The sequence below is a fragment of the Paroedura picta genome, chromosome 3, assembly GCF_049243985.1.
Source record: "Paroedura picta isolate Pp20150507F chromosome 3, Ppicta_v3.0, whole genome shotgun sequence".
Taxonomy (NCBI): Eukaryota; Metazoa; Chordata; class Lepidosauria; order Squamata; family Gekkonidae; genus Paroedura; species Paroedura picta.
This window is the reverse complement of record NC_135371.1, coordinates 162,919,968-162,947,059: the sequence shown is the minus strand read 5'-3', so window position 1 is coordinate 162,947,059 and position 27,092 is coordinate 162,919,968. Positions and strand designations below refer to the sequence as shown.

General features: G+C 49.9%; 1 protein-coding gene across 5 annotated transcripts; it reads left to right on the top strand.

The window, feature by feature from the left end:
• Positions 1–445: 445 nt before the first annotated feature.
• On the top strand, positions 446–27,033 carry LOC143833391 (solute carrier family 26 member 10-like). 5 transcript variants are annotated; one of them, XM_077329155.1, is made up of 18 exons: positions 446–761; positions 3,226–3,336; positions 5,199–5,359; positions 5,671–5,835; positions 6,504–6,656; positions 8,168–8,250; positions 8,499–8,646; positions 9,281–9,394; positions 10,153–10,230; positions 10,855–10,950; positions 12,441–12,547; positions 15,236–15,305; positions 16,809–16,973; positions 18,165–18,204; positions 19,536–19,615; positions 21,890–21,944; positions 23,680–23,786; positions 25,316–27,033. In XM_077329155.1, the coding sequence occupies exons 1-18, from the start codon at positions 494–496 to the stop codon at positions 25,355–25,357; spliced, it is 2,043 nt and encodes a 680-aa protein (XP_077185270.1). In that variant the 5' UTR covers positions 446–493; the 3' UTR covers positions 25,358–27,033. The 5 variants fall into 5 exon arrangements, 3 of the variants coding, with proteins under 3 accessions (XP_077185270.1, XP_077185272.1, XP_077185269.1); XM_077329157.1 differs by having other exon boundaries at positions 447–761; positions 25,258–25,436; XR_013229630.1 differs by lacking the exon at positions 21,890–21,944 and having other exon boundaries at positions 447–761; positions 25,316–25,450.
• The last annotated feature ends 59 nt before the right edge of the window (positions 27,034–27,092 follow it).

Below are 27,092 nucleotides of genomic sequence, written 5' to 3'. Positions count from 1 at the left end.
TTTCACCTTAGAAATGATTCGATTGTTCCGACTTGAGAGGAGTGGGTCGCCGAGCAACAGGAGGGTCAAGAAGCGAATTAAAACCGTATCAGCCGCAACAAGGCGAGGTAGCGGGTGAGAGAAGAAGCTTACGGTCTGAATGCACAAGTGGTCTTAAGTGACCAACCTACACGGCTTGCCAGCCTCCCAAACAGAACCTGGCCTGATTAAGAGCTCTGGAGAGCCAGGGTGCTTGCACCTTATCTCGATGACATTTTGCTTGGCCCTGCAGGGAGGTCTCACACGGCTGCTGTTGTTGGACGGCGGCGTCGGAGCCTCCTTGCCCTCCGTCTGACCCGGAGCTTCCTTCCCCCTTCCTGCCCAGACCCCCTTTCTCTGCTGTTTCCCAGAGGGAGGGGAATCTCTGCCAGCCTAGCTTCCCGATTGGGCAGGGAAACTGAGCCCAGACGGAGATAAAAAGGTGGCTGGGAACACCCTGCCTGCAGCCGTGAGCATGAGCAGCTTGGCCTTGTACCGGGGCATCTACACCGAGGAGCGCTTCCAACAGGCCTATGGGGCCCGGCAAGAGCCAGAGGGCAGCCTGGCAGAAGTGCTGAAGGGCAGGCTGGCCCGGGGCTGCCGATGTTCCAGGGCTGCCGCTTGGCGCTTCCTCCAAGGCAGGCTCCCGATTGCCAGCTGGCTGCCCAGGTACCAGCCCAGGAAGTGGCTCCTGGGGGACGCGGTTGCAGGGCTAACCGTGGGGATTGTGCACATCCCACAAGGTGAGTTGAGTGGGGGGGAGGGGGAGGGAGGCTGTGGGTGCAGAGGCATTGCAGAGCCCCGTGGTCAGAAATTGAGATCCTGAAAAGACTCATCTTGGGGCCACGTCTAAGAAAACAAGGCCTTTTCAGCACAGGGAATGAACAGTGGGGCAAATCTTCCCCCCTAGCATGAAAATACCGGTTGAGTAGGGGCAGCAAAAAGCAAAACAGGGAGAGTCTGAAATCTGGGGGAGGTCCACATGCCCGCCTTATGCATTGTCCCTGTTCCTTGTATGTCCCTGTGTACATAATTTCCCTTGAAATTATCTGGTTTCCCTCGATTTTTATTTGTTCTGACGATCTGTTTGCCCATACTAGATTTCTGCTCCCTGCCTGCATCCTGTCTTCAGAGATTCCCTGTCTCCTGTTTCTCTGTTTCCCGAGGCAGACCTCGAGCTCCATGGGACTCAAAAGTTCCCACTCTATTCCACGGCCTTCCTGGGGATGTAATCTCAATCCCCCTTTCTAGGACACCTCTGAGTGTCTGAGGTCTGCCTCCCTCCCCTCCCTTTACCTGACGCTTGGCACACCTTCCAGTATCACCCTCTGCCCGACTCCCTGCCCCTGTTCACGCCAATCTCTGCCCCTCCAAATGCCCACAGCCCCCCCTCCCTGATTCACATACTTCTGCAGGCTTTGAAGAGGATTTGTTGCTTCCTTTATGCATGCTCTGCAGTGGCTTGTCTCCTTCTGTCCCCTGACTTTCTGAATACTTATGCCGTCAGGAGTTGCTCTGCCCGTCCTCTCCTTGGTCCTTTTGCTAGAGTGGGGAGGAGGCAGCCGTGAAGTGACGGCAGAGCCAGGGGGGTGGGGAACACAGCTATCCTGAATTGCTGGATGTCTTCCATGATTCCTTCTTGGCTTTGTTAAGGTGGAGCCTTCATACCTCCTTTCACAGCTCAGCTTAACGGGCATGCTCCGGTGATTGCCCAGGGAGGGCTGATCTACCTAGTAAAATTTGGAAGGTTTTCTTTTAGCATTCCTCATGATGGATACCTGCAGACCACACAGGGACAGATGGAACTAATTCCTCTGTACCTCTTCTTTCTCCCTGATTATCTCTCTTTCTTTATGATTGGATTTATATCCTGCCACTTTCACAGAGTGACTTGTGGTGGGTCACAGTCTACAATGAAGAAGAAGAAGAGTTGGATCTTATATGCCGCTTTCCCCTACCCGAAGGAGGCTCAAAGCGGCTTACAGTCGGCTTCCCTTTCCTCTCCCCACAACAGACACCCTGTGGGGTGGGTGAGGCTGAGAGAGCGCTGATATCACTGCTCAGTCAGAACAATTTTATCAGTGCCGTGGCGAGCCCACGGTCACCCAGCTGGTTGCATGTGGAGGAGTGCAGAATCGAACCTGGCATGCCAGATTAGAAGTCCGCACTCCTAACCACTACACCAAACTGGCTCTCCTCATAAAAACCTCTAAAGAATCCCCACCCGCGCTAAAACTCAATCACCCACCCCTCAGGTGGCGACCAAACTCTCCCCACTGACAGAGTAATTTGTACACCCAACCCCAGAAACTGCCTAAGCAGACAGATCTTCCGCCCCTGATTGTACATGCCCTGGCCTCACCCAAAGACCTGGCGGAAGAGCTCCGTCTTGCAAGCCCTGCGGAACTGAGAGAAATCCAACAGGGCCCGCAGCTCAGCCAGTCCGTCTTGTATGCTCATCTTGTATCATGTCAGTCTCCTCCACTGCTCAGAAGAGCCACAGGGGGCATCTCAAAAAGCTGCACTTGGCTCCTGGGGCCACTGAGTAACAGTGGGTTAGAGCAGGGGTAGTCAACCTGTGGTCCTCCAGATGTCCATGGACTACAATTCCCATGAGCCCCTGCTGGCAGGGGCTCATGGGAATTGTAGTCCATGGACATCCGGAGGACCACAGGTTGACTACCCCTGGGTTAGAGTGTCCCACTAGGATCTGGAAGAACCAGTTTCGAATCCCCGTTCTGCCCCGGAACCCCGGGGCAGCCCTCTGCCTAACCTACCTTGCATGGTTGTTGTGAGGATAAAATAGAGGAGATAATAATGTGGCAAGCCACTTTAGGTCCCTGTTGGAGAGAAAGGGGCTATATACATTAAATAAATATCAGTGAATTAATATGCCACTGTACGATGTTGAGGTTTCATAAGGAGAGCGATACTACTCTGCACGTGCCGCTCCCATCCATTCAGGAAACCCTTCCAGGGCTATGAATAAACCCCCGGGTTTCATGAAACCCAGGTTGAGAAAGCCTGCCTTATGCAAAGCCAGCTCTGTGGGTTCCCAGGTATAGGCAGCTTTGGCAGCTGTGCCTGCAGGGCAGGGAAGTCGGCTCTTGTTCAGCTTGTGTTTTGCAGAGGTGGAAATTCCTAGCCTCATTAATGGGTCCCTCGGGCAACCTTTCATATAACCTTTCCTGTGATTGCTTCCCACAGGAATGGCTTTTGCCTTGCTCACCTCCGTGGCACCCGTCTATGGGCTCTACACTTCGTTTTTCCCTGCTCTGCTGTACATGATCTTTGGCACAGGGCATCACGTGTCCACAGGTGAGTGAATCATAGGTAGGATGCAGTAAGTACCCTGGGGTAACGCTCTCATAGTGATCCATGTGCTTCAGGGTGCCTCATTCTGAACCTGGGCCCTATGCAGGTTGCTAAAGCTAGCAATTGGGGCCAGGTTCAGAACACCCTCCTCTACCACTGCCACAGTAGCCAGGTAGGTGGAGGTTACGGTGGGGGTTCTGTGGGGGTCCTGTGGAGGTTACGGTGGGGGTCCCCACCCATCTGACGTTTCACGTCAATGAAACGTCAGATGGGTGGGGAATAGCAGGAGAGAGATGGAGCCAGAGCTGCATTTGCCAGGCACGTGGTGATTCTACAGGAATGAGGAGGGAGAATGACAGGTGGGTGCCCCAACCAGGGTGGGACGACAGAAGAAGGACGAGATCCCCCTCCCCAAAAGCCTTGAGCGTTCCAGCATGTGTTACGCTAAAACCAGTATTAAATATTAATGCATTTCAGAAATGTCACTTTTGGGGACGTTTCTTGAATATTTTTATTTATTTGTTTGTTTGTTTGTTTGTTTGTTTATCTATCTCCCGAAACCAGTCTGGTTTGTGGCGGTTTACAGTAAAAGAATAAAATGCAATGTGACATAATAAAAATACAATATGACCCCTCAACAATAACAATAACCAAGATGGCGGAAAAAACAGTCTAAAAACCCACTCCACTCCCAACCCATCCCCAATAGCCACCATCATCCTTGAGATATAGACTATGGCCAGATATCAAAGGCAGTTTACCTGTAGGGCAGGGGTAGTCAACCTGTGGTCCTCCAGATGTCCATGGACTACAATTCCCAAGAGCCCCTGCCAGCGATTGCTGGCAGGGGCTCATGGGAATTGTAGTCCATGAACATTTGCAGGACCACAGGTTGACTACCCCTGCTGTAGGGCCTATATAAGGAGGGACCCGATCTTCCTGGCCTGGCCTCAACCAAATGCCTGGCGGAAGAGCTCTGTCTTACAGGCCCTGCGGAACGTTGACAGCTCCATCAGGGCCCTCTGCTCTTCCGGGATGTTATTTCTGATGTCCAGACAAAAAATGTTTACAGACCCCCACCAATATGGTTGGAAAACTTGACCTCTCCCATAACTAATCAATCTGAGAAGGCTTTTTCAATCAGGGTTTCATGTTTCTTGATGACCCTGGAAGGGTTTCCCGAATGGGTGAGAGTTGAAATTTGTTAAATATTCATTGGGTAATATGACTATATATGGTCGTTGACCTGACTCCCCTCTCAAAATGGCCAATGATGGGCCTGGAGGGAAGGGGAAGGGGAGGGGCCCCGGGTGGGCGTGTCCACAGCTCTTCTTCCCAATCATATTCTGCACAATCACACCACTTCCGAGGTTTCTCAAAGCCTAAAGAATGTTTCCTGAGTTTCTCAATGCTAAAGAGAGCGCCCCAGAATTAAAAAGATTCTCTGTTTGTCGTATGGGTGCAAAGGAGTAGTAAGTATTGCTGTGGCACAGTGGCACAGCAAAACATGGATTAGAGCATTTATAAGGGTGTGTTGCTGTGAGATGTAATCTTATTGGGAAGGCGACTGTAAGCCGCTTTGAGCCTCCTTTGGGTAGGGAAAAGCGGCATATAAGAACCAACTCTTCTTCTTCTTCTTATACATATGCAGCTATTTCATACTGAGTCCAGCCATTGACCCGTGTTGCCTACTCTGACAGGCAGCATTTCTCAAGGCTCTCAAACGGAGGCCATTCACATCACCTCCTATCTGATCCTTTTAGCCAGAGATGCCGGGGATTGAACCGGGGACCTTTCGCGTGCCAAGCAGAAACTTTACCACTGCGCCACGACTCCACCCCCTTGCCTCTTTCTCAACTCCCCAGGTACCTTTGCTGTGGTCAGCCTGATGACCGGGTCCGTCGTGGAGCGATTGGTTCCTATCCCCCTGCAGTCCAACGGCACGGACCCGGCGGAAGTAGCTTTGCTCGAGGGGCAGCGCATCGGTGTGGCTGCTGCCATGGCCTTCCTCATGGGGCTCCTCATGGTAAGTCAGAGGGTGCTGCTGGAAGTCCATGGGGCCAGTTTCTGGGACTGCAATGAGGTCTTCCCCAAAAAGACTCCAGTGAGGGACTTGGGCAAGAAGCTTGAACAAGCGGCATGTTTGTGGTGTCTTGGGTAAAAGAATAGATCTAAAGAGTGGCTGGCCAGAGGGCTCTTTGGAAATAAAAAGAAGTCAGTCAGTTTATTGTTACGGTCCTCGAATGGTTCAAAATATTTATTGCTACCCCCCTTGATATTTAGTGGTATCTGTGCTTTGTGTGTCCCTAAGGCTGTCATTTCCCTTCTCCTCCTCAGATAGGGATGTTCACTTTTCACCTGGGCTTCCTGTCTACTTATCTCTCTGAGCCTGTCGTCAAGGCCTTTACCAGCGGGGCTGCCCTGCACGTGGTGGTGTCCCAGCTCCAGAGCCTACTGGGATTGCCTCTACCTCGTCCCGATGGCTGGTTCACCATCTTCAAGGTATGCTACCTGAAGCAGGCAGAGGATTTGCCCAGCCAGCCCCGGGGGAAATGCAGAGGGCAAAAGGTCCGTCTCTAGCATCTCCAGTCAAAGGATCTGGCAGTAGGTGCCAATGATGACTTTTGCCTGAGACTGTGGAGAGCTGTTGCCAGTCTGAGAAGATAGCAGTGACATGTATAAGGCAGCTTCATGTGTTCACCTTTCCTAGCTTCACGGTGAATTCAGCTGCATTTTTCAGGATATTTCACTGCCACAGTCTCATTAAAATCTTTCCATCCATCATCCTCCTTCCTTCCTTCCTTCCTTCCTTCCTTCCTTCCTATATATCTATCTTCCTTCCTTCCTTTTCCTTCCTTCCTTCCTTCCTATACATCTTCCTTCCTTCCTTCCTTCCTTCCTTCCTTCCTTCCTTCCTTCCTTCCTTCCTTCCTTCCTTCCTTCCTTCCTTCCTTCCTTCCTTCCTTCCTTCCTTCCTTCCCCCACCCACCCACCCACCCACCCACTTTGTGGCCACTTCTCTGTCCATCTCTGTGGATGATCACAATCCTCATAGGAAGCTTTTAGCAGTTAGTTTCGGAGGTCAGAGCTTGCTCTGCCCCTTTGACAGAAGGCCTGCCCTCTTTTTGTTACCGCAGTTTCAGACCTGGCCCTCTCTGTATTCTGCCTAGACGCTGGCATCCGTGGTGGAAGCGTTTCCCTTGACCAACATAGCTGAACTGCTGATCTCGGGCCTCTGCTTGGCTGTGTTGGTGCCCATCAAGGAGATCAACAACCGCTACCGTAGCCGGATGTGGGTGCCCATCCCAGGAGAGATCATCATGGTATGTGAGGAGGAGCCTTAGCCCCGTTCTGTCTTTGGGCATCCCGAAGTCTTGGGCAGAGGAAATCTTGCAAAGGCTGCCAATTTCCTTTGCGTACTTCTGTTTCCCAGATGTAGCCTGTCGAAGGATTTATAGATTTGCGTTCATCAGAATGTCAGAGAGTAACAAGGGGAGAACCGAGGTAGCAAAGGTTAAGAATGTTGGATATAAATGGGCAGATGGAGAAAGAATTGTAGTTAGGTCGGATGGGATGCAGAGCTCAGCAGTGCTGTGGAGGTGGACCCTTGGAAGGCTTGCCCAGAATTCCCATTTGTCATGGATTGCTGTTTAGTGATTTAGACATTACTCTCCACTTTTCAGAGATACAAAGCAGCTGATTATCCCTCCTCCATTTTATCCTCACAGTAACCCTGTGAGGTAGGTTAGGCTGAGAAAGTGATTGGCCTTGAGATTCCAGACCCCAGATGGGATGTGGGGAACTCCCAGAATTACTGATCATCCCCAGACTGAAGAGATCAGTTCCCCTGGAGGAAAGGGCTGCTTGGGAGGGGGACTCCATAGCATTAGACCCCACTGAGGTCCCTCCCTGCCCCAAATCCCACCCACACCTGGCTCCACCCCCAAAATCTCCAGGTATTCCCCCACCCAGAGCTGGCAACCGTAGACTGGTGGCCCAAGATCACCTAGGGAGCTTCAGGAGCAGAGCAGGGATCTGATTCAGGGTTTTCCAGATCTGAGTCTGAAACTTGAACAATTACACTGTCTTGGCAGTCAGTTGGCCTCTCCAGCAGAAATGGCCAACATGTGTCAAAGCTTTTCTTTGTAGCCATGAAGTCTTGCATGTTAAATGAAAGGTGTGATTGTACTTTGGCTGCTAAGGTAATTAGCAACCTCCCCACACACAGATGTGGATCTGCAATCCCGCAGCCACTGTGAGGGCAGATGCAGCAATTTATGAAACCGGAAACAGAAGCAAGGCCAGGAGGAGAAAAATGTAATGGCCAGGAGGTCTGGGGAAACTCATCCCTACTTCGACGGTCCCCCCTGGGTCACTGCAAGAGCTTTTTTAGTTTCTTTTAACAAAAACCACCACAAACGTGGCCTGGGAAAAAGATTGGGAGGATTTCAGGGGAAACTGTGAAATGGATTGTGGACTATGACACCAGGGCCTATTCTGCACACAATAGATAATGCACTTTCAATGCACTTTAGAAGTAGATTCTCCTGTTCTGCACAGGAAAATCCAGCTGCCAAAGCACATTGGAAGTGCATTATCCGATGTGTGCAGAACGGGCCCTGGATTCTCTGTTGAAACCCAGAGAAATGAAATGATGTCTGCTCCAGAGCAGACACAGCCAATGAGGGCTACGGACCATATTTTAGTGTACATTTGATCTTTGTGGCATCTGGGTAAACATCACAATGGACTTTTGTAACCAGTGGCAAGAGAGGATGCTATTAAAACAGATGAATCCTTCACTCTAACTTCGGGCATCTCTCATTCCCGGAAGGTACTGCTGGCCACGGGCATCTGCTTTGCCTCTTCCCTCAACACCCACTACAACGTGCAGATTGTGGGACACCTCCCTGCAGGGTAGGTCCCCTCCCGTCTCTCCTTTGCACCCTTCCCTGTTCTCACTGCTGGCTGAGCAAAAAATGCAGCTGATATTTTGGCCTGATGTCGGGAGGACGGCTTCCAGACTCAGCTTCTGATGCCTACCTGGTTCTGGAATAACAGCAAGGCTGACCTTGACTGGGGGCAGAGGGGGGATTGAGATGGGTGGGGTGACACTCTCCATTACGGGCCGTTGGTGATTTCCGTCCCGCCGTTATTTCATGCAGGTTCCCGCAGCCCCGGCTCCCAGCCCTGCATCTGCTGCCCCGCGTGCTGGGTGACACGGTGGCCCTCGCTTTCGTGGCCTACGCTATCTCGGTGTCTCTGGCCATGATCTATGCTGAGAAGCACCAATATTCCATAGATCCCAACCAGGTGGGTGCCTGCCCCAAGCTAGAAAGCTAGTGTCCTTACATCCCCTCCTGACCTCCTCCAGGCCCCTGATTGGCCATTTTTGGTCGGTTGGGTTGACTTGACCATATATGGTCACATCACCTGATAAACATTGAACAAATTTTTTAAAAATATATATTAAAAAGTAATTAACTCCCACCCATTTGGAAAACCCTTCCTGGGCTGTGAAGAAACCTTAGGGTTTCACAACGTGATCGTTAAGAAAACCTGGTATAAGTTTTACACATAGAACAAACAAACGCTGTCAAATATCAAAGCGTCTCTGCTTGGCACACAATCACAATATAAGCTTATCAATACACTAAAAGGCACAGTTTACCAATTTATATGCTTCAATCCCCTTTTTACTTCTCTTGGCCACCCTCCATGGCAAGGGAACCCTGGGAAGTGGAATCCTGTGAGATCCTTCTAGAGATCCTTGGGAGGGTTCTTTGTGGATGGACACCACTATGGAAGACCTGCTTGAAATCCTATGGTAGCGTAGCTCCAGAGGTTCTCCCCTCCTGGCCCTTCTTGCTCTAGTCTTCAGTCAGGAGACCTTCTGCTGGCTACGGAGCTACCCCCCTCATCTTAATCTTCCTGTCTTCTTCCACAGGAGCTCTTGGCCCATGGCCTCTCCAACCTGGTCTCCTCCATGTTCACCTGCTTCCCCAGCTCAGCCACACTGGCTACCACCAACATCTTGGACAGTGCTGGTGGATACACACAGGTAGGGCCCTGGCCCGATTAACCCCCTCTTTTCAGAGCTCAGGAGCTGATCAGGATTGGTCCTGGTTAGTACTTGCATGGGAGGCCACCGAGGAAGTTGAAGGTTGCTGTGCAGAGTCAGGGCAGAACCATAAATGGTGCAAGGTTATTAAAATGCCTCCACGACCACCCTCTGCTCCTCTCTTGTCTTGAAGACCGTATGGCAGCCTTTTTCAACCTTTTGACCTTGGAGGTACCACTGGAATACATTTCAGGCTCCGAGGTACCAGGAAGTGATGTCACCTGGCCACACCTCCCTGCCAAGCCCTGCTGGAAGTGGGAGGAGCCTCAACCAGCAAAGGTTTAAATGGCTGGGGCCCCTCCCCTTTCCACCCCCTCCAGGCTCATCATTGGCCACTTTGGGAGGGGGGCGGGTCAACTTGCCCAAATAAGGGTAGACTCTTTTGTTAAGTAAAAACTTTCTTTCCTCTTTGCTCTATGCTGAGAATGGTAGGCAGGGGGCTGGAGGGGTCCCTCCAGCCTCTGTTTTGAAACCCCGGGCCACAGTGCCATTAAGGGGCACAAGGTTCCCCCCCCCCAGGTTGTATGACAAGCAGGTAAGTTTGGAGATGGGCTCCAGTTTAGTGTGAGTTCTCCTCTTTAGAGTACTTAGCCTATTTTCCATCTCCCTGGAGTCATGTAGGTCTAAGTGTCCAGTGGTCTCCAGTGACCACCATCTGTCCACTCCGGCATAGCTGAACCTCTTTTGCTCTTCTGCAGCTCTCTGGTCTTTTCACGAGTGCCGTGGTCCTGGTGGTGCTGATGTGGATCGGGCCGCTCTTCTACTACTTGCCCAAGGTGAGCCAGTCGGGAGGGTGGGGATAGGGAGAAACCAGAAGGCCCTCCATTTCATAGCCAGTCCAGGCGTGGGTGGGATCGTGGGGACTCAGTGGAGTCTAATGCTATGGAGTCCACCTTCCAAAGTAGCCATTTTCTCCAGGGGAACTGATTTCTGTTGCCTACAGATGAGCTATAGAATCACAGAATCATAGAATCATAGAGTTGGAAGGGGCCATACAGGCCATCTAGTCCAACCCCCTGCTCAACGCAGGATCACCCCAAAGCATCCTAAAGCATCCAAGAAAAGTGTGTATCCAACCTTTGCTTGAAGACTGCCAGTGAGGGGGAGCTCACCACCTCCTTAGGCAGCCTATTCCCAGGGATCCCCTGGTCCTGCCTGGGGACTGGCAGCCCTATCGTAATGTGTGGCCTTGGCTCCTATTTTGGAGAAATTAGAGCATCTATGGCTGGGGAGACGTGGGTTCAAATCCCCACTCGCTTACCAATAGTGCTAGCCTAACTTCCATTGTCGAATTCTTAAGAGAAGGGGGAGGAAAGCCAAAGATGCTTCTGGGAGAATGGGTGAGCTATAAAAAGAATAAAATGCATGAATATTATGGCGGGCTTCTCTCTTCCATCTAGGCTGTCCTGGCATGCATCAACGTCACCAGCCTGCGTCAGATGTTCCTGCAGTTCCAGGACCTGCCTGAGCTGTGGAGGATCAGCCACGTTGACTTTGTAAGCAGGGAATGAGCCGATTGTTCTTAGGCAGCAAGCAATGGATGTGTTTCTCCCCTACCCAAAAAGTGTTAGGCTTTTGGAACCAGAACTGACCAGGGCTCTCCACTATGGAGTCCACCAGAGTTCCCTCAGTGCTGTCTTGCTGTTTGAATCTTGAGAACTTCATCTTGACAGTCTTGAATGGAACAGGGGGGTGAAATTCCAGTTGGGTGACTCTTAAAGTGCTGAACTCATCCAGACGGTCACCCTTGGGTTGGCCATAGATGCAGACTTTCTCTCCTCTTTCTGTAATCTTGCAGAGAGCATCTTCTTCTCTAAACCCAGACAATGACTCTTCCTGAAAGCAAAGAGTGGAAGGCGAATGTAAGCCGCTTTGAGACTCCTTCTGGTAGAGAAAAGTGGCATATAAGAACCAACTCTTCTTCTTCTTCAGTAATATCAGGGCTCTCTCAGCCTCACCCACCTCACAGGGTGTCTGTTGTGGGGAGAGGAATGGGAAGGCGAATGTAAGCCGCTTTGAGACTCCTGGTAGAGAAAAGCGGCATAGAAGAACCAACTCTTCTTCAGTAATATCAGGCTTCTCTCAGCCTCACCCATCTCACAGGGTGTCTGTTGTGGAAAGAGGGAAGGGAAGGCGAATGGAAGCCACTTTGAGACTCCTTCAGGTAGAGAAAAGCGGTATATAAGTACCAACTCTTCTTCTTCTTCATTCCATGGCAGCCATTTTGTGGTGGCACGCATTACCTTTTCAAAATTTAAGAAGTGCTCACAGGCTTGGAGACCCCAGAAGATAAATTTTAGATAAAATCTACTTTTTAGATTGTGGGATTTCAGACTCCACATATTATAGTCAAATCTGTTGCAGCAAAAGTGACCACGATGTCTGATGAATTATGGTCTTGCCTATAAAAAGCTCATGCTATCCCAATTTGTTAGCATTTTATGTACCAGAGGACTCTTTGATGTCTGTATTATGGACAGATTTCAGGTAGGAGCCAAGTTGTTCTGAAGCAGTAGAACAAAATATGATTCTGATGGCACCTTTAAGACCAACAAAATTTTATTGAAGATACAAGCTTTCATGTGCAAGGACACTTCTTCTTCAGTCATGGCATGGTCAATATCTCCTCCACTAAGATCGTGGAGAGTATTAAAAGGGGCCACCCTTTCGCTATGGGGTGAATGGGACCCAGATTATTTGAAACCTCTTGCAGTCATGGAGCAATAGACTCTTTCCTAAGTTCCTCCATGGAGATTTCACCTGGTGGAGTCTCAAAAACTGCCCCATGGCAGAAGGACCCGATAGAGTGGTTGCACGAATGGAACCTAGGTGGGCAATAGGTGAGATTGGGACTCAGAAGACTGGACTCCTGTGTCATGGTCAACACTGTTATTGGAAGTTGTGAGGAGGGCTGTCTCACCTTGATACTTCAAACTTCCAAGCTCTGCTTCCCTTTCCCCGTGACACCTTTTCTCGTCTCTCATAGGCTGCCTGGGTGGTCACATGGCTCTCTGTGGTTGTGATCAATGTCGACCTTGGCTTGGCCGTGGGCGTGGTCTTCTCCATGATGACCGTGGTGTGCCGCACACAGAGGTACTTGAATGCTATCCCACCCCTTCTGGTTCCAGTCCTATGATAAATCTTAGAGCAACTAATGGAATCAGACGTTCCCTTGTTGGGACTGGGTAAGGAAGGTTTAGGGGAGTCCCTTTTAACCTCCGTGGGTTCTACCAATTGCAGAGAGCCATAACCATGCTGAGACCAGATGGTTGAAAAAAGGGAAAGGATTTAGTTAAAAATCATTCCAGACTTACATAAAGTCAGAGAATCAATACAGGGATGCTGTGTGACAGAAACCAAAGGAAGACCTGGTCTGATCCCATCCCCCCCCCTACATCTGGGAGATGGGCAAGGTTTGGGTTAATTATAGCTCTCTAGCTCAGGGGTAGTCAAACTGCAGCCCTCCAGATGTCCATGGACTACAATTCCCAGAAGCCCCCTGCCAGCATTCGCATTCGCTGGCAGGGGGCTCCTGGGAATTGTAGTCCATGGACATCTGGAGGGCCGCAGTTTGACTACCCCTGCTCTAGCTGGATTCCTCCCGATGGAAAATTAGGATCTGCAGGAATTAGGCTGACCCTCTGAGGAACTGTGGCCATTCTTATCCAGTGATGCCCATTTTGAAGTGTCAAAGAAAAGCAATAGGAAAGATGGATTGCCTGGATCATGTGGCCCAGTGTTGTTTTGAGTGGACTCACACGGGAAGAGGTTCGGGTTAGGGTTCAGGTTAGGGTTAGGGTTCGGGTTAGATGTTATCACAGATCTTTCCAGGGAAGGCTTGACACGCCGTTTGAGTTAGTGTTGCGGTGTTTTTGTGTTGGGGAAATTAGATGTGAGCTAGCTGGTTGAGTTAGTGTCACGGTGTGTTTGTGTTGGGGACCTAGAGGTGAGCTAGCCTGTCCTCACAAACTGAGAGTGCCCGGAAAGCCACAAGAACAATTTCCAGATCAAGCCTATGCATATGGGACCCATTACAACAGCCATTTTTTTCCTAGTCACACTTGTAAAGGTAAAGGTATCCCCTGTGCAAGCACCGAGTCATGCCTGACCCTTGGGGTGACGCGCTCTAGCGTTTTCATGGCAGACTCAATACGGGGTGGTTTGCCAGTGCCTTCCCCAGTCATTACCATTTACCCCCCAGCAAGCTGGGTACTCATTTTACCGACCTCGGAAGGATGGAAGGCTGAGTCGACCTTGAGCCGGCGGCTGGGATTGAACTCCCAGCCTCATGGACAGAGCTTCAGACTGCATGTCTGCTGCCTTACCACTCTGCGCCACAAGAGGCTCTGTTAGTCACGCTTGTACTCACAGCTAAAGCCCCGCTGAGATTTCTTTTTGACTTCCAAAGTATTATGCACATTGTTGCCTTTCTTCCCTCCTCTTGTGAGGTCTGTCGCTAGTCCAAGAAATGGGATCACTCTCTCACAGCAGTGATTCTCCAAACACGGGTATTCATAGGGGCAACATAGAGTTTCTCCAGGGTGGTTTTCCCACACCCTTTACAGCCCCCTCCCATGCCACCAGAGGGCTTTGTGGGGGCTTTCAAAAGATAGTAGTCAATATATTTTTGATTTGATTTGATTTGATTTGATTTGATTTGATTTGATTTGATTTGATTTGATTTGATTTGATTTGATTCGATTCGATTCGATTCGATTCGATTCGATTCGATTTCTATACCACCCTTCCATATGGCTCAGGGTAGTTTACATATACCATGGGGGGGATACATGGAACAAATTAATATATAACATAAACCAAAACAACAACAACAACAATCTAAATAACACAATTCAAGTGATCTTAAACAATGCTCTTCAAGCAAAGGTTGGATACACACTTTTCTTGGATGCCTTAGGATGCTTAGGGCTGATCCTGCGTTGAGCAGGGGGTTGGACTAGATGGCCTGTATGGCCCCTTCCAACTCTATGATTCTATGATTCTATGATAATATAACAGGAACGGAACTTAGCTAGGCCCATAGAGAGGACAGACTGGTTCAGGCCATGGAGAGGGTATCTGGGGACCTGTTATCAGTCTCAGGCAAATGTCTGGTGGAGGAGCTCCCTTTTGCAGGCCCTGCGGAACTGTGGGAATCTGATCTCTTCAGGGGGCTCGTTCCACCAGGTGGGGGACAGGATGGAAAAAGCTCTGGCCCTCGTATTGTTGTATCATATATCGTATATTTTATAGTTTATAGCCACAGGCCATTACAATATATAACAAATAACACAAAGGGAAATACATACACAATGTATGAAGTTAAAATCAATATCTGCTAAGACAATAAAACAGTATAAGCAAAAATATGGAAATAATCCCAGGAAATACCAAGCTCTAAAGGTTAAAAATATGAATTCTCTAATGAGGTAGGCTTGGGTGGAGTTTTCCTTGCGGCCAGTCTAAAGAGTGACTGTGCCACATTACCACTAATCATATGACAGGAAGACCAATTTACCTGTGTCAGTGTAAAAAATGTTGTTCCAATCGAAATCTAGTTATGAATTTAGTCCTCGGTTCCAATTATAGAGGACGATCTAAAACATAACAAGAAAGGTCTTCAACAGCAGTTTCTCCACAAATACATCAGCAAAGGGCTTAAAAAGATACATGGGAGTAACGCCCAGTGGTTGCTGAAGTGCCTGTGCTCACTTGGGGCCTTGGGGAAGCTCTGCCCCCCCCCCCTACATTTGAGCCTCTTTTTATTGATCTTGCCTACAGGACCGAATGCTTGGTGCTAGGCAGGGCAGCCGACACAGAGATCTACAGGCCTGTCAAGGAAAACAGCAAGGTAAGGCGGGAGACAGATGCCATGCCGCTCTAGGGCAGTGGTTCTCAACCTGGGGGTCGGGACCCCTTTGGGGGTCAGACAACACTTTCACAGGGGTTGCGGCAGGACAAGCAGCTTGGCGGGGGGGGGGGTTACCATCCACACAACAGCCTTGCGGGGTAGATCAAGACAGAGCGTTCACTGTCTGGAGCAGCGGAAAAGCATGAGATCGGCATGGTGGATCAAGAGGCAGAGCTGAACTGAGAAACCCCAAGAATAAAAAACAGCTTATATACAATCACGAACAATGGATCTTCATGCCATTGGTTAGCTTCGGTTTAATTTCTGTAAAAGAACACTTGTCTAATTTTATGGTTGGGGGTCACCACAACATGAGGAACTGTATTCAAGGGTCATGGCATTAGGAAGGTTGAGAACCACTGGTCTAGGGGTGTCCATAGTAGAATCTTCTGGTCCCTGTTCACTTGGTGGCACCAGGCGGCTCCTTCTAGAGGGAGAGATTGGAAGTAGCTGCAGGTAAATTCAGGAGCTGGATGATGCAGCAGTGATGCTGAGGAGGGATGCCAGGCCCCAGGTAGGCCGTGGGGATCCCTCGAAATTATAGCTCATCTCCAGGTGAAAGAGATCAGTCCCCCTGGATAAAATGGCTGCTCTGGAGGGTGGGCTTCCTAGCAATATACTGTACTGCACTCTAATGGGAAAACCACCCTAAATCCCACCACAGCCTTGAGCTAACAGAGATGGGATAAAAAGTATATAACAGCAAAAAAGCTACAGGTGCAAATAATGGTTGCCATGATTTTAGCTGCTCAAACGGTTAACCGTCAGCATTGCTTCAGCCTGTGAAGAGAGAGCCAGCTTGGTGTAGTGGTTAGGAGTGCAGACTTCTAATATGGTGAGCCACATGCAGCCAGCTGGGTGACCTTGGACTTGCCACAACACTGAGAAAGCTGTTTTGACCAAGCAGTAAGATCAGGGCTCTCTCAGCCTGACCTCCCTCACAGGGTGTCTGTTGTGGGGAGGGGAAAGGGAAGGCGAATGTAAGCCACTTTGAAACTCCTTTGGGGAGAGAACAGCAGCATGTAAGAACGAATTCTCCTTCTCCTTCTCCTTCTCCTTCTCCTTCTCCTTCTCCTTCTCCTCCTCCTCCTCCTCCTCCTCCTCCTCCTCCTCCTTCTCCTTCTCCTTCTCCTTCTCCTCCTCCTCCTTCTCCTTCTCCTTCTCCTTCTCCTCCTCCTCCTCCTCCTTCTCCTTCTTTGTGGGTGTGGGGAAAGAACCAAGATCACTATCCCTGTAGACTAATTTCCTCACTGAAAGCTGAATTTGGAGGCTAAGCATGGTGGTGGTGGTGGTGGTGCCTTGTGGCTTGAGTAGGCTTTTTCTTGGCCAGCTGCCTCAAGGGTTTTGACTCTGGAAGTGTTTGTGTGTGTGTGTTATATTACTAGAGAAACTATTACCCAGTAATGGATCTCATAATGGATCTCCCCCAATCTTCTTTGGCAGTGCTTTGAGATCCCAGGGGTGAAGATTTTAAGCTATCAGGCCCCCATCTATTACGGGAACCGCAGTTTCTTCCGTGATGCTCTGAGTCGTCTGCTAGGGCTGAGCCAGGAGCGGGAGACGCAGGAGGATCAAGGCCCAGATATCAAGATGCACATCAGCACTGTGGTAAGTCAATTGTGGGGAGGGCATGCATTTCTGTGAATTCTAGCACCAAGGCCCCAATGCAAATCAGGACTGCAATGCTCTGATATTTGGGTAAGAACTCTATGGTAAAGATGGCTTCTACCATAGAGTGCTCGTCCAAATACCCGAGTGCCACCTTGATGTCACTGGCATGATGATGTCACTTCCAAAGTGCCACTGGCAGCATGGCCTTGGCCTTCCTCTTTTTCCTGGCCAACTGATTGGTAGCTGGGAGGGTGGGGCAAGACCTTGGCCTAGTCTGCACACAATAGATAATGCACATTCAATGTACTTTGGCAGCTGGATTTTCCTGTGCAGATTAGGAAAATCTACTTCTAAAGTGCACTGAAAGTGCATTATCTATTGTGTGCAGACTAGGCCCTGGTTGGGAAGCTTCCACCTCCACCAGGGGGTCTGGCAGCCTTACAGAATAGAGAGCAGGGCTTGTGAAGAAGATCTTAACTGGCAGGGTGGATGCTAGGGGAGGAGACAGTCTTTCAAGAACTTTGGCCCCAACCCATTTGTGGTCTTGTAACTGGGCTTCTTAGGGCCAGAGTGGGGGGATTAACCTTTTGGCTTCTGTGCTATTCCCCAAACAAAAATGGGCTCCCAAGCTGCTTTAAATACTTGGTAGGAGACAACTGGTACAAAATAGGTACTGATCTTATTTTTTTCTTGCTAAGGTTTAATTTAGCTGGGTGGTGCAGAATTTCCATTTGGGAAAACAGTGCGGGGTGGGGAAGCTAACCTCTCATGCCCAGCACCGGAGCCCCTGCCTAGAATGCCCTCCCCTCCCCCAAACAGCTTTATAGAGCCAGACTCCACATCTGGAGTTCCCATTACAGGACACCGACATCACACAAGCAGTTGGGTGTTTACTTCATGGGAAACTGAAAAGCTTCTAGCAGATTCCCACCAGTGGTATTGTTCAGATGATCTTATCATGGATGTGTGTCCAAGCCCCATCCGTAGCCCCAAGCTTGCTAGTAGTTGTGTCTCACCCTCTGCTCGGTCCCAGAGCATTAACAAAACAGAAGCGGAGCTGCCTCTAAGAGTTCATACCCTGTGATAAATAATCATGTAAATAGGTTATGGATTACTGGTAGAGTGGAGAACCTCACCTCTTTGCGCTTCTCCTAAAGGAAAGTTCATTGTTCCTTTTTTCCCTCCTAGGAAAGCAGTGTCTCTGTCCTGGACAAGAAACCTGGCTCAGGTATGCCGAGATTATTTCCTTCTTAGGTCAGAGGGGTTGCCCCAGGCAAGGGCATTTTGAACTCTGCAGTGGGAGGCGATTTGGAGTAGAAGAACAGCAGGAGAGGGGGAAAGGTTGAATGCTCCTTTCTGCATTCCCAAGCAGGGCACCTCCCCCAATGTTGAGTAGCATAGTAGTTGTAGGGGAATCTGGGATTTTGCAACCTGAGAACTCAGGCTTTGCTCCTGGAATTCATTCATTCGTTCATTCATTCATTCATTCATTCATTCATTCATTCATTCATTCATATACCACTCTCCCCGAAGGCTCAGGGCAGTTCACATACAACAGAAACGATACAGATAGTTTAACAATAATAAAGTGATAACAACAAGCAACCTATAACAGCAGAAAAATATGGAGACCATTAAATGCCTACTGGTAGCCCAGTGGGTTGGGCGGAACTGTAGAGGGTGCCGTAGGCTCAGGGGGAGGGCCCGTGGGAAGTAGTGGTTCAGGTCGACCTCAGCCAAATGCTTGGAGGTGTACAACTCTTGTTCTGCTCTGCTTCTGAAGGCCCATTTGAAATCGGTTATAGGCCAGATGAATATGGGATCAGCTTGAATCCCACAGAGGCCTTCTAGGCATCCTCCCATCCAGAAAATTTCAACTTTCTCGCCTCTCTCCTCCTGCTACAGACCCAAAGTGCTCCCAAAAGGTGGCTTCTTATGAGCAGGGGACCCCTCCCCCTCCTAAAGCAAAAGTTAGCTTTTTCTGTGCAGGCAAGAGGGAATCAATCCATTTCCCTTTTATCACAGAATCATAGAGTTGGAAGGGGCCATACAGGCCATCTAGTCCAACCCCCTGCTCAACGCAGGATCAGCCCAGAGCATCCTAAAGCATCCAAGAAAAGTGTGTATCCAACCTTTGCTTGAAGACGGCCAGTGAGGGGGAGCTCACCACCTCCTTAGGCAGCCTATTCCACTGCTGAACTACTCTGACTGTGTCTAATTATCTAATTCTGCACAAGATCTTTCTGCCTCCAGGCAGTGATGGCGGCCGTACAATTTGTGATTGTTGTGCACTGCGCTGTATAGCGCCTGTTCACTGATTCATGGATTCAGACTTCTTTGTTGAGTTGTCAGGGGTGGGACCAGGGGGATGGGGTATCTTTTAGGCCAAGCACAAATACAGAACTTTCCCTCTGGCCCAGAACTGGCTAGTCAAGGGATACCCTTTGAGCATGTTTAGCGTGGTACTTGACCAACTTCCATGGGAGCAACTGGACTCGGAATCGTAGCTCCACCTCGGCTCATGGCTGACCATGTGGTCCCTCTCCTTTGCACTTCCAGAGGCAGCTGTGCAGGCCCTGGTTCTCGACTGCAGCGGGGTGACGTTTGTCGACTCAGCCGGGGCCCGTCTCCTTATCCAGGTACCATTTGGCGGGAGGGGAGAGCCTTCAAGTGAAAAAGAACGGGTTATGAAGCTCCAGTGGGGTGGAGTCCAGCCAGCCTGTCCAGAGGTTCTTCCCTCTAATTGTGGCTGCAGCCACTTGGCAAAGATTCTCTGTTTTGCTCCTTTGCTGCTGTGATGGCCAATGTTCCATCTTAGCCTGGCATCCTGTTTCACACTGCTGGAGAACCAGCTGCCCTGGAGGGTCAGCAAACAGGACACAGAGGGCAGGGAGGTCCCTTGACGTGGCCTGGTACTGCTCATCTTAAGAGCTCCCTTTTAGTCCTCATGGCTAATGGCACTTCATGGACCTCTTCTCCCTAAGGCTGTCTGGGCCTCTTTTAAAGACTTCTATGCTAATAGCTGCGGCTGCGTTCGCTGGCAGCAAATTTTCATTTTGGTGCGTCGGGGTGGCTCCAGCCGTCCTTCAAATGGCCTTCCTCCAGCAGAAGGAACCTCCCTCCAACTTCCTTAAGCAGCTCTTCCGCCAATGGAAGAGCCGCTTAAGTGAGAGGAAGTCTTCCAACTTGAGCCAAAAGAAAACGTGGGGTATGATTATAACAAGAAACTGCTCATAAAGGTGGTAGGATAGGGGTATTATTATTGCTATTGTTAATTAATTAATATTTATATTTAATATAATCAACCCTTCTGGCTCAGGGTTTATTATTACAACATAATAAACACAATAAAAACATTTATCATAATGAAGAAGAAGAGTTGGTTCTTATATTCCGCTTTTTTTTACCCGAAGGAGTCTCAAAGTGGCTTCCATTTGCCTTCCCTTTCCTCTCCCCACAACAGACACCCTGTGAAGGAGGGGAGGCTGAGAGAGCCCTGATATTACTGAAGAAGAAGAGTTGGTTCTTATTGGCCATTTTTCTTGACCAGAAGGAGGCTCAAAGCGGCTTACAGTTGCCTTCCCTTTTCTTTCCCTACAACAGACACCCTGTGAGGGAGGTGAGGGCTGAGAGAGCCCTGATATTACGGAAGAAGAAGAAGAAGAGTTGGTTCTTATACGCCGCTTTTCTCTACCCGAGGGAGGCTCAAAGAGGCTTACATTCTCCTTCCCTTTCCTCTCCCCACAACAGGCTGAGAGAGCCCTGATATCACTGCTTGGTCAGAACAGCTTTATCAATGCTGTGGCGAGCCCAAGGTCACCCATCTGGTTGCATATGGAGGAGGAGCGTGGAATTAAACCTGGCTCTCCAGATTAGATGCCACCTCTCTTAACCACTACACCAACATGCATTGATGGGTTACAGGTACTAGAACTTCTTTGCCTGTGTCTCACCTTGCAGAGAAATGAATCAATCCACCAATTTTAAAGGGCAGCCATGACTGCCTCCAGTAGGACAACAAGATGTGAGTCCAGGGGCACCTTAGCCTTTGGGAGTAGAAGCTTTCTGGAGTCAAAGCTCTCATTCGATACCGTTATTTATTATCTATTGCAAGGCAGCCAGGAGAAACGAGGATTGTGGGGCAGCAAGACAAGGGACGTTTGGAGGTGATTTGCCTTGGCCGACATCTGCATCATGCCCCCTGGTGTTCCTTGGAGGAATTACCACCCAATTCCTTGGAGATCCCCCATCAAATGCTAGCCAGGGTCAGCCTGCTCAGCTCCCGAGATCTGAGAAGAACAGGCTTGCCTGGGCTAGAGGTCAGGACATTAGAGACCAGCCAGATGGTTTTGTTTTTGGCCCCCATCAACCTTTGCTCAATGTAAAGTTAAATTTGTCAACTTCCACGAAGATGAGAGCCAGCGTGGCATGGTGGTTAAGAGCCAGAGGACAGGGTCTGATTCCCCGCTCCTCCAGATGCAGCCAGCTGGGTGACCTTGAGCTAGGCACAGTTCTCTTAGAGCTCTCTCAGCCCTACCTACCTCATGGAGTGTCTGTTGTGAAGAAAGGAAGAGAAGGCAATTGTACGGCCCTTACTCCTTCAGGTACTGAAAAGGTGGGTATAAAAACCAACTCTTCTTAACAGCCCATTTGCACATAATGAGGTGAACAGCAGAGACCCCCAAAGGATCAGTATTAAGACTGGTGATTATTTATTTGATCTGTGTGTGGGCCTGTATGTGGGTATGCTAGAGAGAGAGAGAGAGAGAGAGAGAGAGAGAGAGAGAGAGAGAGAGAGAGAGAGATCCTTGGATCACAGCATCCCAGGTTCTTAGGCAATCAGGGAATGGAGGAAGATTATGGTTTAAGGTGCCTCTGAGCTTCCCTGATCATGGCTTGCCTTTCCTTTGCAGGTGTGTATCGAGTGCCAAAAAGCAGGTGTGCAGGTGCATTTAGCTGCTTGCAATGGTAAGTGGATGATTGTTCTTGTCCTCCCCTCCCCAGTAGATTCTTTCAGGGCAATCCTGCATTTTTTGCATGTGTTTCAAGGTTAAAAAACCTAAATCATGCAATAAAATAGCCGTCCTTCATCCCCTTTCATGCATGGTACAGAGGTGAGCCCAGGAGTGCCACCAGCTGGGTGCTCAGCAGGGATCTGCAGTCAGACTTGGCTCCCTGACTGGCATGCCTGCCCGATACGCTCATTGGTTGCACCTGGTGGCCAGGTACGTTGGAGACCTTGAAGTTCTGTAACTGAAACTGGAGATTTGGGGTCACCCTGAACAGAATCTGAAGTCAGGAATACGGAAGACCCCACAGCCGCTGGGGGTGAGGAAGGAACAGCTGGTTTTGGAGCCAGATTATACAGTGGCCATTCTGATTCTGAAACTGTACTTCTACGGATGGTTTGGTCCTTGCAGTTTTACATTTTTAAGGGTATCCTTCAGAACAACAATACACGCCAAAGTATTTTATGTGTGATGCCACCCTTTGTCTCCACACAGACTAAAGGCTCAAAGGGACTGGATGTAGATTACACCTCACATTCTGAAAAGATAAACAGAAAAAGAGCTGTTTTTGCATAACCCGCTTTTTACTACCCAAAGGAGTTTCAAAGTGGTTTACAATCACCTCTCCCTCTCCCTTCCACAGGCACCCTGTGAGTTGGTGAGGCTGAGAGAGCTCTGAGAGAGCTGACTGGCCCAAGGTCACCCAGCTGGCTGCATGTGGAGGAGTGGGGAACCAAACCCAGTTCTCCAGATCAGAGGCCGCAGCTCCTAACCACTGCACCAAGCTGGCTCTCAACAGATGCGCAGCCTCAATTTGCCTCAGGGTCGTTCAGGGAAGGGAGGGGGAAATTCAACCCCTGCTTAATTTTGCTGTTTAAACCTAGCTCCCCTCCCCCTATCCGCATTTTGAAGGGGGAGGTGAAGCTAACAACATAGGGAGCCCAGGTTTGGATGGCATAACTGTGTGGGGGTTGAAGAGGCATTTACTCACTGCCTTTCCTGCACAGCCATGAGGCAAATTGAGGCTGCCGCCTGGATTTTATGGACTGAGGCCTGTTATTTTTGTCACCTCAGCTTTTTACGTCCTGAGGAAGAAACCTATTGTAGGAGTGATCACAGTTTCTTCACCTATTTGCTGACATAGAAGAGGAGTTGAAGAAGAGTTGTTTCTTATATGCCGCTTTTCCCTACCCGAAGGAGGCTCAAAGCGGCTTACAGTCGCCTTCCCATTCCTCTTGCCACAACAGACACCCTGTGGGGTGGGTGAGGCTGAGAGAGCCCTGATATCACTGCTCGGTCAGAACAGCTTTCTCAGTGCTGTGGCGAGCCCAAGGTCACCCAGCTGGATGCATGTGGGGGAGCGCAGAATCGAACCTGGCTTGCCAGATTAGAAGTCCGCACTCCTAACCACTACACCAAACTGGCTGTCTTTGGGGCCAGGAATAGGAATAAGGGCCAGTTTGCACCAGTTTGTATCACCTGACTTGTTCCATTGATGCCTCATGGAGAAGCCTTTTGCGTTGAGAAATTTCTTTCTGTGGGGTTTTGATTGACAGCTTACGGCTGATCCTGCATTGAGCAGGGGGTGATTCTATGATTCTATGACGCATCCTCAAATGTCAGTCGCCCACTCAAAAAACTGTGCCGCCAGCCCACAGTAATCGTCTCCCTTTTGTTTCCTCCACTGCACACAGGAAATGTCCTGCGCACCCTAAGCTTTTGTGGCCTCCTGCATCACCTACACCCACAGCAGATCTTTGTCACTGTACATGACGCTGCTTCCTACCTGCAGCAGGCCATGGTAAGAGGCCAGATGTCCAGCAAGGCTAGATCTGCTTCCCTCCTCGCTGGTTCAGTGTTACTTTCTCTTGCGGATGGTCAGGTTTTTGGCATGGAGATATTAGTATTGAGTCTGATCTAGAGAGAGAGCCTTTGGGTGTTCTTTAAATTGTATTATAAACAAGGCTTCAAAGCCCATCCGTATGGCAGAAACTCCCATAACCTAACATTTCTCTCTGAGCTTCCTCCCAATGTCACTTCCCATCCGCTTCCTTTCTGTGGATTGGCTGTCATTCCTCGGTGCTTTCTTAAACTGGATTGAAGAACGAGGCAACTAGAGAAAGACAGCAATTGGGGGGGGAAACGATGTTGTGAAAAATCTCAGGGGGAAACTCCTGCAGCTCAGCACCCAAAACCATGGGGAAAACTCCGGGTGAAAAGGCCCCGGATATTCCTATGGCAAACCTTCAGTGTGAACAGAATCTGTCATGACCTGACCACTGTTGCAGGTAGGGTTGTGCACACCAGTGCACTTTGGCGGCTTTGGCGAGCACCAAAGCCCAAGGCAGCCAGTGCCACGGTGCGGAGGGCAGGGGTGGTGCCGGTGCCAGCTGGCGCCCACATGCAGGCGCAGAGCTCTACCACCCCTCCCCTCTGCACCGTGGCATTGACCACCTCGGGCTTCGGTGCTTGCGGAAGTGGCCCTTGAATTAGTACAAGAACCAGCTCACTAAGTGCAGCACCAGCCTAGGTGCATGTTGAGGATGTGAAGATGGGCTTGTTGCTGTTGTCAGTTGCGAAGTCGTGTCCGACCCATCGCAGCCACATGGACAATGATCCTCCAGGCCTTCCTGTCCTCTCCCATTCCCCGGAGTCCATTTAAGTTCGCACCGACTGCTTCAGTGACTCCATCCAGCCACCTCATTCTCTGTCGTCCCCTTCTTCTTTTGCCCTCAGTCGCTCCCAGCATTAGGCTCTTCTCCAGGGAGTCCTTCCCTCTCATTAGGTGGCCAAAGTATTTGAGCTTCATCTTCAGGATCTGGCCTTCTAAGGAGCAGGCAGGGCTGATCTCCTCTAGGATTGACCAGTTTGTTCGCCTTGCAGTCCAAGGGACTCGCAAGAGTCTTCTCCAGCACCAGAGTTCAAAAGCCTCAATTCTTTGACGCTCGGCCTTCCTTACGGTCCAACTTTCACAGCCATACATTGCAACTGGGAATACCATAGCCTTAACTAAACGCACTTTTCTTGGCAGGGTGATGTCTCTGCTTTTTAGGATGCTGTCTAGATTTGCCATAGCTTTCCTCCCCAGGAGCAAACGTCTTTTAATTTCTTTGCTGCAGTCCCCATCTGCAGTGATCTTGGAGCCCAGGAAACTAAAAGATGGGTTTATTCCTGGGCTAAAGCATGAGACTCATTTGTGGATACCAGACTCTGCATGGCGCGCTTGCCCTAATACGTACCTGACAGAGAACTCTTTTGCGGTCTCTACTTAGGAAACTGTGGAGCAGAAGGACCCCACCATCTGGGTATAACGCTTTACTGTCTGTTCAGGGCCAAGGAACACATCAAACGACTCAACGTCTACCGGGATGAGATCGGAGAGACCGACTTGGGGCAGCTGGTTGCCCTTGAGGCACGCGAGGGCCTGCCTGCCAAGATGGAGAGCCGGCTTAGGAGGAAAGACAGCCGGGAACGCTTCCTCGTAGGAGGACGGAGACACCAGAGATAAAGAAGGCAGCTGAGCGACTCAGGCAGAAACCTCTTGGCCAGTAGCGCCTTCTCTGTGCCATGACCAGGATGGCCAGATGTAGCTTGAACTCGCCTGTCGCTGCAGCACCGGGAGGGGAACATCTGGATCCCACACTTTTTGGTCGCTCTGGATGGCAGGAAGGAGGAACCCACCCTACAGTTGCAAGCAGCATCTTGCAAGGCCTCATGGGAAGATCCCTGACTGCTATGGCATACTTTTAATGTTTTGTTTTGGGGTTTTTTTTTTGCATTGCTTTGCTCCGAGTAGGTACCTTCTAGCTTCCACGTTATGCCTCAAAGGAGGCGCATTCGCGCCGAACTGGAAGCTGCGGATTTAGAAAAACAGGCCTGGAGAGACGAATGCTGCATCTGACCCATCAAGGGATAAAAATGCAAGCCAGAGCGAGTGGGAGGTGGGGAATCAGTTTGAGAGCCAGCTTGGTGTAGTGGTTAGGAGTGCAGACTTCTAATCTGGCAAGCCAGGTTCGATTCTGCGCTCCCCCACATGCAGCCAGCTGGGTGACCCTGGGCTCGCCACGGCACTGATAAAACTGCTCTGACCGGGCAGTGATATCAGGGCTCTCTCATCCTCACCCACCTCACAGGGTGTCTGTTGTGTGGAGAGGAAAGGGAAGGCGACTGTAAGCCAATTTGAGACTCCTTCGGGTAGAGAAAAGCGGCACATAAGAACCAACTCTTCTTCTTCTACTTCACTCTTATGCCATCGCGAAGAACCAGTTTCTGCCTCCTATTGTACTTGGGCAGGAGACCAAGGAAGCCTACGGTCACTATAGAGTCTCTTGCCTCCAAAACCCCTTGGAGTCACACTAGCAGTGACCTAGCAGCACCTCCCGCCACCCCACTACACCAGCCATAGCAAATTTTTACTAGTCCTCCTTTTCGTGCCTGACAAACAGCAACCTAGAAGGGTTTCCCCCTGCAGACTCAGACAAGGAGATGATAAAGGAGAGGAAGAAAGCTTTTGGCTGCAGGTGCAGGATGCTTAGGGGCTTATTTCTGTTCCTTTGGAAGAGGATCGTTTCCCCTCCAGGCCCAGCAAGGGAGATGCTGTCATGATGAGGTTGCCCCTAAAAGGCCACCGAAACCATCTGCTCAAGTGAGGTGCAGAAGATTCAGGGGGGGGGGGGATCTGCTCAAAAGATTGCGTCCGCTTTGTTGTTGAGACGGGTTAAAATGGCAGAACTGTTGCATTTCATGTTATTGTGTCAAAGCCGCAATGTGAACTGTTCGCTGAGCGGCAGTAGACAGCGACTGACAATAAACGAACAGGATTAAATGCACGGGGCCAGTGAAAGAAAGATGGGAACTTCAGTAGCTTGTTTTTTTTTGGGGGGGTGGGGGTGGGAGAACCGCCCTGAGTCGTATGGAAGGGCGGTATAAAAATCTAATAAAATAAATAAATCACATTGATTTTGGGACACTTGTTTCTTCTCCCGCCCTCCTGCCCATCTTCCCACCTGTCCTTTGATCCAGAATTACGTCTCCAACCCACCCCAGTGAATTTCCATCTCTGGTTCGTGGGGGACCTTCAGCCAAAGGTTTTAATGCACAATGGAGC